Below are 12,577 nucleotides of genomic sequence, written 5' to 3' on the forward strand. Positions count from 1 at the left end.
TGATTAGTTGAATTTAGATTTGCTGTTTGTTAGATCAAAAACAAATTGTCAGCAGCACCGTGAAGTTACGTGTTTCTCTCTTATAGCCTTATGCAGAATGAAAAATACATTCAGCATCTGCCTCAGGACTCCACATTACAACCGACAGACAACCTCTGGGGAGCGGTTAAATACCAATAAGGCTCGACAAACCGGTTTTTGATCACGTGGTGTGGCTTTAATATACGCATCAAGAGGAGACAGAATGTCGTTCTTAATCTTGTCATTAGAGTTACACAAACCCATGGGAAACTTATTTTACTGTCATATCAGAACATTTTATTACACAATTTCATACTTATATTAGCAAACATTTTCAGAAGGGATGATACGGCTTACGCCATATGCTTCAACGATACATTAATATTTTACCAAGCTTCAGTGATGTAATCATGGGTCTGGAGACCGACCCCAGAATGCATAATAGTACTAAGTATGTTGTCAAGCAGTACTTTCTGGTTAGAATAATGGCGGAAAGAAAATAAACCATTTTTCCAAGTTAAAGTGGCATTTCCATATTTTATATAAGCAAGTTCCTATATTTATTTCATTGTGAACCTATACTTGACATTTTGGTATCATTTATAGAAATGTAAAGACACCTTATTACACATGTGTGCATAAGGCTATAATTGAGGTTAATAGACGGTAAAGTGAATAGACAGTTAACAAGTGGATTTCAGTTTAATAGACATAAATAAGTGGATTTCAAGTTAACAAAGAATAAAAAGTCAGACTTCACATTCAATTTTAACTGCAGTAGATAGGCGGATTTCAGGTTAATAGGCAATACACATGCGAAATATTATTACTATTATCATTATTATTATTATTATTATTATTATTATTATTATTATTTTTGAAAAGGTATTTTTTTTTTGCTGAAATCATGACAGGTCTATGCTTGGGAATAAGACGTTGTTTACATCAAAGAAATAATTGCATTGCATTATTTGCGATAGAAACTTAGTCATACACCATCATTACAATTTGGGGTCTCATTTTTATACGCCCGTTTGAAAAACGGGACGTATTATGGGAACGCCCCTGGCGGGCGGGCGGTCGGCGTCCACAGACTTTGTCCGGAGCATATCTTCTTCATGCATGGAGGGATTTTGATGAAACTTGGCACAGTTGTTCATCATTATGAGACGGAGTGTCGTGCGCAAGAACCAGGTCCCTAGGTCTAAGGTCAAGGTCACACTTAGAGGTCAAAGGTCAAATTCAAGAATGACTTTGTCCGGAGCATACCTTCTTCATGCATGGAGGGATTTTGATGAAACTTGGCACAGTTGTTCACCGTCATGAGATGGAGTGTCGTGCGCAAGAACCAGATCCCTAGGTCTAAGGTCAAGGTCACACTTAGAGATCAAAGGTCAAATTCAATAATGACTTTGTCCGGAGCATATCTTCTTCATGCATGGAGGGATTTTGATGTAACTTGGCACAATTGTTCACCATCATGAGACGGAGTGTCCTGCGCAACACCAGATCCCTAGGTCTAAGGTCAAGGTCACACTTAGAGGTCAAAGGATACAAGAATGAAAATTTTGTCCGAAGCATTTCTTCTTCATGCATGGGGGGATTTTGATATAACTTGGCACAAATGTTCACCACCATGAGACAGAGTGTCAAGAACCAGGTCCCTAGGTCTAAGGTCAAGGTCACACTTAGAGGCCAAAGGTCAGATACAAGAATGACTTTGTCTGAAGCATTTCTTCTTCATGCATGGAGGGATTTTGAACTTGGCACATTTGAACTACCATCATGAGACGAAGTGTCATGCACAGGTCCCTTCTTTAGAATTATTATCCTTTGTTGTTACTATAAATAGCTTGTATTGTAACTTTTTCATTACTAGTCGTAGGGATAAACCGAGACCACTTTTCTGTAGTACAACATGCATGTTACATCCAAGTTTGAGATGTATTTTGACCTTTCTCTACCTGGTAAGGATATTTGTGTGGACTGACAATTTTCTTTTTTTTTTTAAAGATTAATTTCCCTTAGTTGTTACTTTAAATAACTTATATTGTAACTTTTTTTATAACTGACCGTAGGAAAAACCAAGACCATTTTTCTGTGGTACAACATAGATGATACTTTCAAGTTTTAGGTGTATTTTAAGATATCTCTACCTGGTAAGGAGTTTTTATGTGGATTTAGAAAAAAACAAAAGAATAACAATAATTACTAAACAACCACAAAATTAAAATTCCATTTGCAAATACAGGTGCTAGTGTAAAGAAATTTGCTGTGACGGGCGTATATTGTGACATTCTGGCACTCTTGTTGAGCTTATTTTACACTGCGTTTGTTTGGTTGAAAATAATATATTTGCATCAACGTGACCCCTCCCTCCCACAACCCCCTCCCCCGGACATACACACACGCACGCACATACACACACACGCGCGCGCGCGCGAGCGCGCAAACACATACTTTTCATTCAGCACCTCATTGTTCTTCAAGACAATACCAGTAATATTTATTTCGAAGGAGTCCTGATTTTTTTTTTTTTCAGTTTTACTTACAATACAGAAGGCGTCGTGTCTACAATTTAGTACTTTGTCTGTCTTCCTTTGAATTCAACTTTAAAATTAGTGTAAACATTCATAATATGTATGCAAATGAAGTCATTTCAACAATTTGAGTCTCAATACATCTTCTAAGTAGATCATTAAGATTAATTTAGATATTTCTTCTCTTACTAACTAAAGAATAGCTATCACTAAATTCTACGACTTCTCCCACGCTAGACTGAATGGCAGAGATATTTATTGGATCAAAGTGAAATAATAACACGTTATCATCATGAATTCGATGTTACTACAGGGTGTAATTAACGCCAGTAACAATTATGTTACAAGTGTTTGTATCAGTGTTATGTTGACGTGAACAAGAATACATCATATATACGTTAAACATGAATTACGTGTATTTCTACGTAGATATCATTTGTTTCTTACTAATATACGGATTAAAACAAATGGAATGTGAAATGGAACTTATGTTTTGTGTTTACTGACAATTTCTGAAGTAAAAATACAGTTTCAACATGAATTTTCGCAAATTGTGAGTAACGTATTTAATTTTACTTTACTTGCATTTCCGCAGTGTTGCTTGATATATCCAATTGTAAAATTTCATGATTCGTCCTCTGTTGCAAATGTGCTGCACCATGAGAAAACCAACATAGTGCGTTTGCGACCAGCATGGAATCAGACCATCCGCGCAGTCTGGTCAGGATCCATGATGTTCGCTTTCAAAGCCTATTGCAATACGAGAAACCATTAACGAACAGCATGGATCCTGACCAGACTGCGCGGATGCGCAGGCTGGTCTGGATCCATGCTGGTCGCAAACGCACTATGTTGGTTTTCTCATGGTGCGGCTCAAATCATGATTTCTATGTGGTTTGATATGATGAATAACAGTTATGACATTTTTTCCCCTTTTTCTAAATTCTGTTTCGAGATTTATTCAAGTAACTGAGACTTCAATTATACAGAGTTAGATAGATTCGTATTATAGATTTATGTTTAATTGACTTTCCTAACAACTTATGATAACCCTATTTATATAAAAGTATATAAAAAGCTGATAATTTCCTTTTATCTCAATATAAAATGTCGTTTAAAATTTCTATTCTCTAATATTGGGAATTTCGGCAATCGGAACAAAAATGCCACTTTCAAAATTACACGTAGCATCGGAATTCTATCGAATTTCTATTGAAGTTTGGCTAAACATATTACTATTAATGCAAACTTAGCTGGACAGGCCTGTAATCTCTCTCTCTCTCTCTCTCTCTCTCTCTCTCTATCTGTTTTCTGGTAGGCTTTCTCTTTAGCGCTCCGAGTGGCTACCTTTGCAGGTACAGCGCATTTGAACGTATTTATCATAGGATCTAATATCTTATATTTATATATTCCTCATGCACGCAAAGTATATTTATCAAATTCATATTTATTTGATCTCGCAAATCACGTAAACAACTGTTACTTGATCCGAATGTCATTGACCAACTTCAAATAAACTCTTAAAAAGCAAATTGTGACCTTGACAGAGGAATCTGGCTACTTCAGATCACTGCGCACCGAGATACCAAGTTTTTTGTTCTTAAATAGATAATTGTGTTGTGCCTACTAGGCGCCACAACCGTCGTATAGCCAAAGCATAGAGAATCAAAACATTGTTTTTTTCTAAAGGAGATCGATTGATTTTTTATTAAATTGAAGTCAACACATCTGTTACATCGCAATTACTCGAAACCTTGAATGGTTGATTAGTTTATTAGCATAAACGAGAAAGACAACGATTGCCTTATTATTATTCTGTCTACTATGTCTTCTTATTATCAATTAGGACTGCGAAAGAATGTTCAAAATCAACGTAAAACATCATTTTGTATTTAATTAGTTTTTAATATTTATTTGAAGGATTCCGAATATTAATCTTTTTAAAATGTACTTGCTAAATAAATTTTCCAGCAGTGTGTAAGTAACGTCATAAACACTCAATGGCTGTCTCTACTGTGAGCCATTTCCTTGCCATATCTTTTTCAATGATTTTAAACTTTGAAAGGCTAGACGGATTTTATATACACTAAGTCTTGTGAAAACAATTCCCCATTTAGTATCTACAATAAAATAAAAGTCGTCTGTGAAAACAAGTCATTCATCATATTGAACTTTTATCTTCATATCCTTTATCAAATTGGCTTCCGTGGAGAGAATTGCAGTAATTGTAAGATTTCAGTTCGGCCAACCTGTCTATAGTCTAATCTGTTTGTACTTACGGCGAGGCATAAACAGATAAGTGCAAAAACGTATCTTCTAACTATTGATCAATACGTTGCTTGGTGAAGGCGTACGGTCTTATGCACTTCACAGGTGAGGCACATGGTGGTCGGATCGTCCGTTTGTCGTCCATCTGTCCGTTTCAGATCAATAACTGAAGAACAATTGGGCCCATATGTGTCAGACTTAGGACTGCATGTTTGTAATTATTTTTGAGGTCATTAGGTCGAAGGTCAAGGTCACGTTGACGTTGAGACTAAAATCGATAACTCTAGAAGCCTTTGGTGCACGAACTTCAGACTTGGTTGGAACGTGTCCCCTAACGGGTTTGAGGTCAGTTGGTCAAAGGACAATGGTCACAATGATCTCGGAAGGCTAATATAAGAATATAAGGGGGTGGGGTATGCGTGTTTAACAAACACAACTCGTTCACTTGTTACTTTTTATTGTCTTTATCTATAATTGTACTTCTGACATTTGTTGGGAACACGTTCATCAAATCTGTTCTTTTTTTACTTCGTAGGTCCAACAACAGAATGCAAACTTACTTTAGCAATAAACTACAATAATGCCAATAATTTCGTGAGTTTTCAACGGTCGTGTTTTAGTAAATGTTCCTATGATAAAAATTTGCAACTCAAGGAAATGACGTGGATACTTTTTGTTGTAATTGCTTCTTTTGACTGTGAAGAATACAAGTTACAAAAGAAATGTCATCGTATTACAAACTTTTACAGGTTGACTGCTCCATTTCATATCTTTATTATTCATTGTAAGAATATTCATATATATTTTTTCTGAAATTAAAATCTTTTTCAAGTCGTATTTACGCTAGTGCTATTTTCATTTTTGTAAAATGCAAATTTAAGGTGACTGCTGATTTTCTTTGTCAGCGTGACATGTTAATTTTGGCCATACATGGGTCAAGTTTCTCATTGATTGACAGGGTGATTATTTTTAAAGAATGCTCTTTAACTTACTTTAGATATCTTTTTTGTTTAATAATTAGAGTAGCACGTTTTTAAAATTAAAACTCATAGAATTATAACAGCTAATGTGATATCCTTGCCCATTTTACGATGCCAAATAATTAAATGCTGACGAGATTCCTCTTTTACAGTATTACATATTCTGAGGTAACATAATTGTATATAGACAATAAAAGCGTAGCGAATAAGTATTTGTTTGATATTCATTTCTCATTTTTATGATATCTACTTGGAAAGGTTTGAAAACTCCCGAAAATGCATTTTTATCAAATTGATATGAACGATATCACTACCATTGATGGAATTACAAATGCTTACATTTGAATGTTTAGAAAAACCTAAAAACCTAAAAGGTGCATCCATAAAATATTGCTATTTTCGGAAAATAGCTCACATTTCTTTTTTCTTCTGTGCCGTTCCTTTCAGTAATAATGACAATATCGTGCAAATATTATTGTCATGTACCCGTCCCGGGAAAAATGTCACGTAGGATAGCCATCTTGATGTCCTGCACTTCCAAAGTTGCCCGAGAATTTCACAGAAATATTCTAAAGAGTTTGATTTGTTGCCTTGTCCAGTTTCGTTTATAACCATTCTCACTTATTTTGAAGAGCCCTGTAATTTGAAGTTTTACACAATAATAAATGTGTACGTTTACGGCGTTTGAATTAAAATGATTTTAACACATGTTTTACCGGATATGACTCATTGCACCTCAATACCTAGTAAATTGATTAATATATTAAGGCACATAAGAAGTTAGCATTTTCTAAATAATTATTACATAATCTTAGAGAAAAGTGGATATAAGTAAAGTTCATCTTTAAAGATAATCAGACATTAACAACATGTGTTCAGTATAATAATGATTATTGTACATGTCGGATAGTCCCATCTCCTAGTGTAATAACTAACCAGTGTTACAAGTACTAGAGTCTAAATCAAACTACTTGTAAACTGAAAACTACAAATGCTCGGACACTACTCTGATGTTGACGCTAATGATATCTTGCATTGTTCAGAAAATAATTCTCTTTCCGTATCAAACGCCAGCAATGATTAGGAGGCATGAATGTAATTGTAGAAATGACTACGTGTGACGAATATGTAAAAGCGGCAACCTCGTCTTTCCGGTCAAATGTTGTATCAAATGATTTGTTATTTAATTGTTATATGCATAAATTGTATTGAATATATCCAGACACGGTGCTGAATTGATGTTATATATCGAAGACAATGTCAAAATTGTCCAAACTGAACACGTATCAGACACGATTATTTATATGATGTCCGAGGAGACACAACTTGTGTTAATGAGTATGTAGCCACTTAACCTAATTAATTACATAAATTTATACGAAGGTATGTGATTACAAACGACTTTCCAGAGGGCATTTGAACCTAAACCTGAGTAACGTTTTTCCTCGAAAGTGCAGATTTATGAATGACTTATTAATTCATTTAACAAGCTTGTAGCATCACATGCTGTAAACGCATAATCTTGTTTGAAGCATCAAGGTTGGACTCTATGTAGTTATAATTCCCTGTTATAATTTAGGGATTCTAGAGTGCTTTCAATGACCTTAACATGATATAGCACCTACGTCACAAGTATATGTGAGTACTACATGAACTAGTGGAAAAAAGTTCCGCTAAGGCCAGTGCTGAGGCATCTGACGTGATGTGCATTACATAACCTCAGTCAAATGCTTCTAAAAGACTTTCCTGTTAGAGTAAGAAAGTAAGATTTATTTTCGGATTTAATGCGAAATTAAGACAAAATATGATCGGCAAATCCATGGGTAATTTGCCGATCACATTTCGTCGTTCATTTCGCATGAACTCCCGCCCCCACCCCAACCCACCCCACAAAAAATAAATAAATAAAATCATTACTTATATTTACAATTGGTTTGTTTACATAATGTTTATAATTTAATAATTCAATGCACCAGAGAGAATAGCTGTGACGTCATCTAAGGATCGTTCTCCCTGAAGATATGCAAGCGTCTAAACATCATTCTCATCCATTAGAGGTACTTCAAAATCCCGAAACATTTTAGAAAACCATGGTAGACATCTGTTATGCGAGAATGCTAAACATCGACATAATCTCGTTAATTTGACGCCTTTTTTGCGGTTCATACAAAATGGACATCATAATTTTCAATAGAACGAATAGGGAGAATGTAAATATTTAAGAAATAATAAGTTCCCAAACGTGGTTTATCGTAGAATAACCCGAGTTTTGAGTCTTATGGGAAAATTAGACCCATCGATTTTTCACACGAGTGAAAATATTTTATATAGCGCAAAGAAGGAGCACTTTACCTTATTTAAATTCATGGAAAAAGTATTATAGGTATTTTAGCTTTGCAAACGATGTGATAATATTCAATGCATTGTCTTTCTTATGAATGTTTTATTTTAAAAGTGAATTTAAAAGAAAATGGTCTTTTTTGCGTATACTTTATGTCTGTCTATCTACAATTAGAAATATAGTAAAATATGGATAATTTGCTGAAGTTTCTTCTGTTTAACAAAGAATAAATAGATTCTTATGTGTACTTAAAGACCTTTGCAAACGACTTAGTAATCTATATTCATTTAGCTATTGTTTCATACTAATTTCAGTTTTCTAGGTGTAGAAGAAAATGGTCTTTTTTAAGCATTTTGCAGATGAGTATAGGTTTTTTTTCCTTATCGGAAAGACTCGAACATTCTCGTATGTTTCCGTCAATTCTTACGGAATTTAAGCTCCTTAACGGTAAAGACTGATATCTTCTCACCCGCTAAATAGCACACATGTACGGATTTATAAATTAGTGGACGCTCCATAATATGATTTGTTTACAGCCAATAGTCAATTTTAAACAGCTTGAGGATCGAAGTTCAAAATTAAAAAAAGAAACGTTGAAAGTTTAGGCGGCATATTTTGGGCAAGTTAGAAGTAGAAATTCAAAATTCAAATTTTGAAAGGATGATGTTGAATTTCGCTTACATTGAATTTCGCACAGACTCGGAAATCGAAATTAAAATAAAAAGAATTCGTCGAATTTCGAGGCATAATTGAAATTAGATCCAGCAGGATGACCGAAATTCAAATATTTTTAGGAGAGCGGTCGTCCAGTGAATAATGTGTCGGCCGCTCAACCCAGGGGTCGTGGGTTCGGGCATCCGTGAAAGGGGTCACGACCATGACTTCTCATATGACACCAGTACTGGGTTTTCCCGGAAGCTGGCTGTTTAAAATATAGTTTCACATTCAATACCAGTTTTAAATTCGATTGCTTTGAAAATTCGAGCATGCTTGAAATATAATACCGAGAATAATCTATTTAGATTTTTAACAAGGAGCTGTGTTCAATAAACGCTTGATGCCCCTGGTGGAATTCTTGTCGATACAAAGCAACCTAAGTCCAAAACGAGGTCAAGTTCAAGGTCAAGGTCAAACTTAGGTCAGGTGATGTCTGAAGATGAGGAATGGTCACATGTTACATCTGCATTAGTATCAAGTCATTCTAGTAAGGGGTATTGATGCTAGACGAAACGGTCCCATTTGGTTAACCTCGTACGGACGGACAGGACAATCACTATATGCCTCCCGCATCAGCATAAAAACTTGAATTTCGATATATCCGATCTTGCACGATTTTTAATCTTTGAATCTTGAGCAGATCGCAGTTTCAGTATTATACTGAAATTCAGCTTTTCAAAATTTGAAGTACGATTTTCGAGATGGCTCGACACTAATTGCTTGCTCGATATTTGACTTTTTCATTTCAATATCAATCTTGGAACAGGCTGTTCATTCAATACGAGATCGAAATTTGGCTTTTGGAATATTATAAATTCCGATCATTGAGCTGGTCCGAAATTAAAAGCTATTTTGCAATTTGACATTTTTCGATCTTCAGGTGTAGCTTAGGATCAAAATTCGATAAGTTATGAAGTTGAATTTCGATCTTCGAGCTGGCATAAGATTCTAAGCTAGTTGGACACCGCTCACGACATAATAATAAATGTGCAGTTATTTGATTACATAAAAAAAAACTACTTAAAATCTTTATTTCATAATCATGAACATCAAAGAAAGTATTATAAAAGCGAGTTTCCATCTGATTGTAAGAAAGTAGAAACTACTTTTGGAAAGTCATTGTTTGGTTTTATAATAATGTGTTTGTTGAGAATACCGTTATAAATGGTATTCTGATTAAACCACCAACAGCCATTTAGGTTTCTATTTTCTAATCTATCTTTGCAATCACTGTAAATTAGACTTAACAATATCCCTAAATCCATATGATCAAAAGTATTAATGTAACGGTACATTGGCGAAGAAGGGTTAGACATCGGCCTGAAATACGGAGTAGGCCGAAAACTAGCGAACAGTCTCGACAGCCGATTTACCTGGCCAAACGTATTATCGGCTTTTGTGGTGATTTTCACAATGCGTCTAATTTTCCCATATGTCTTATGCGTAAGAATATATCACGAAGGCCGTATGCCTGAGTGATATATTGTTTCGCATAAGAACGAAAAACTCGGATTATTCTATGATAAATCACACTTGGGAACTTGTTATTCCGATTCTAACACGACATACTAGTATCAACAGTGTTAGGAAAAAAATGGTAACTACTTTTTACGACCGCGTTACGCACCTGGATCGGATGCCGTCATTGCACGCAAGTGGTATATTGCAGAATAACCCGAGATAGATTTTGCTCTACATGTATGTAGGTTATTTAGTTTAAACATATTTTATTTCAGTAATACATGAAACATTTACAGAACAATTAATTAAGGAATTGGACAGAAAGCTATATCAGCTTACGGTTGTCCTCTCCTTATTGGTACAATTACATATTTTTTCATGGCATAACTGATTGTACATGAATACAGTAATATATTAAAGAAGAAAAAAACAAAAAAACAATGACATATTTCAACAAAACAGTATTGATTTGCATATCTAAAATAAATAATATTGTTACGTAAGATTCATTAAGATGTAAGAGTCTTGAAGCAATACATATAATAGAACCATTTTGAAAAAGGTTGTGAATTAACATTAACGAATGTCATTAAGAGGGGTATTGGATACTAATTGAAATTGAAAGTACAAAGTAAAATAATAATACATTATTATGAAATATAGAGTATAAACAAAAAAAAAACCATAGAAAAGATGAAAGGATGAACGGATAAGGTACAGTGTGAAAAACAAATAAATAAATAATAGCCAAATCTTGTTTACTCTATTGGATTTCAACATGTATAGATAATATCAGGGAAATGTAGCGGGTATGAACTTGCTATCTATGAAACAGTACATCATTTTATCTCTAGAATCTTTTCGTTTCTCTTATGTATTTTTGGACAGCAATAAAGATCGATATATTGGTGTCGAGAGATAATGAACTATTACCCTTGACGATGACATTGATGGAAGGGTTACAGAACTGGGAAATAGTGGTTAGTAGATCAGTGCGTAGATTTGTGTATTTTGGACAGACAAGGAAGTAGTGGTAAGAGTTTTCTATTTCACCGCATTCGCACAAAGGAGAGTCAATGATATTTTTCTCAAATAAATCAGATGATAGAGAGCTGCAGTGGGTACGCAATCTTGTATGAAGGACTTGCAGTTTGCGGTCACCAGAATAGAAGTAACCGGGAACATTTGGTAAATCTTTATTTAACATCCGCTTAAATGAAGCAACTGTTGCAGCATTTTGTGTCTGAAGTGGAAGAGCATTAAAATCTCTGATAACAGAAGGTAAAAATGATTTATAATAAAAGTCAGTATGTGTAAGAATGTATTGCGTGTCATTAGCATTTCTTAATGGATAACGATGATCACTACCAACTAAAGACGGGACAAGATCTGAAAGATATTGCGGGGTAAGATGGTTTTTCATTTTATAAAAAAGAATAAGTTTATGTTTGTATCGTCTGTTCTCCAAAGATTCCCACCCAACCTCCCGCATGAGTTTGTCAATAGATACAAGTTTTGTTGATCCGGTAATAATTCTGGCCGCTTCATGTTGGATTTGTTCTAGCTCTCGTTTTTCATACTGATTACAGTTGTCAAATAATACATCACAATATTCCAGAATTGGTCTTATGAATGATATATAGATAACTTCAAGTGACCTTCTATCAAGCTGAAATTTTAATTTTTTCATAGTATTAATCCTTTTCCAAGCTTTACTTTTTATGTATTCGATGTGTGCGGACCAGCGCAGGTCGTGTGAGAGATTGATACCCAAGTGTTTGTGATTACGGACTTCATTAATTTGTGTGCCTTGCATTTGAATTGGGCAATGATTAATATTTCTTTGTGTTTTACGTGATATTAGTAAAGATTCTGTTTTGGAAGGATTAAATTTCACCAACCATCTTTCTGCCCAAGAAGTAATTTTTTGTAAGTCAGAGTTTAAGATACTCGAAGCAGTAGCAGGGTCTTCCACTATAATAAAAAGATTTGTATCATCAGCGAAAAGTCTGATATTTGCTTGGATGTCTATGACTATGTCGTTAATGTAAATAAGAAAGAGGAGGGGCCCAAGAATTGAACCTTGTGGTACACCAGCAGTGATGATCTTATCAGACGATTTGCAACCGGGAAGAACGACTCTTTGTTTTCTGTTGGTAAGGTAAGATGAAAACCATGAAGAGATACGTCCAGAAATACCGATAGAATTCAATTTGAAAATAAGACCCTTGTGCCAGACACGATCGAAG

General features: G+C 34.8%; 1 protein-coding gene across 6 annotated transcripts in view; it reads left to right on the top strand.

Moving 5' to 3' along the window:
• The window catches only part of LOC123537768 (electrogenic sodium bicarbonate cotransporter 1-like), a 103,661-nt gene that overhangs the window by 42,525 nt on the left and 48,559 nt on the right, over positions 1-12,577 (top strand). Inside the window, exon 1 of one of the 6 annotated variants that reach the window (XM_045321549.2) lies at positions 2,976-3,114. The exons of the other annotated variants lie outside the window; for them this stretch is intronic. Within the exon in view, the coding sequence (XP_045177484.2) occupies positions 3,098-3,114 (17 nt within the window). The 5' untranslated portion in view covers positions 2,976-3,097. Of the gene's footprint in view, positions 1-2,975; positions 3,115-12,577 lie in introns of those variants that run through there. 6 annotated transcript variants of the gene reach the window in all.

The sequence above is a fragment of the Mercenaria mercenaria genome, chromosome 18 (assembly GCF_021730395.1).
Source record: "Mercenaria mercenaria strain notata chromosome 18, MADL_Memer_1, whole genome shotgun sequence".
NCBI lineage: Eukaryota > Metazoa > Mollusca > Bivalvia > Venerida > Veneridae > Mercenaria > Mercenaria mercenaria.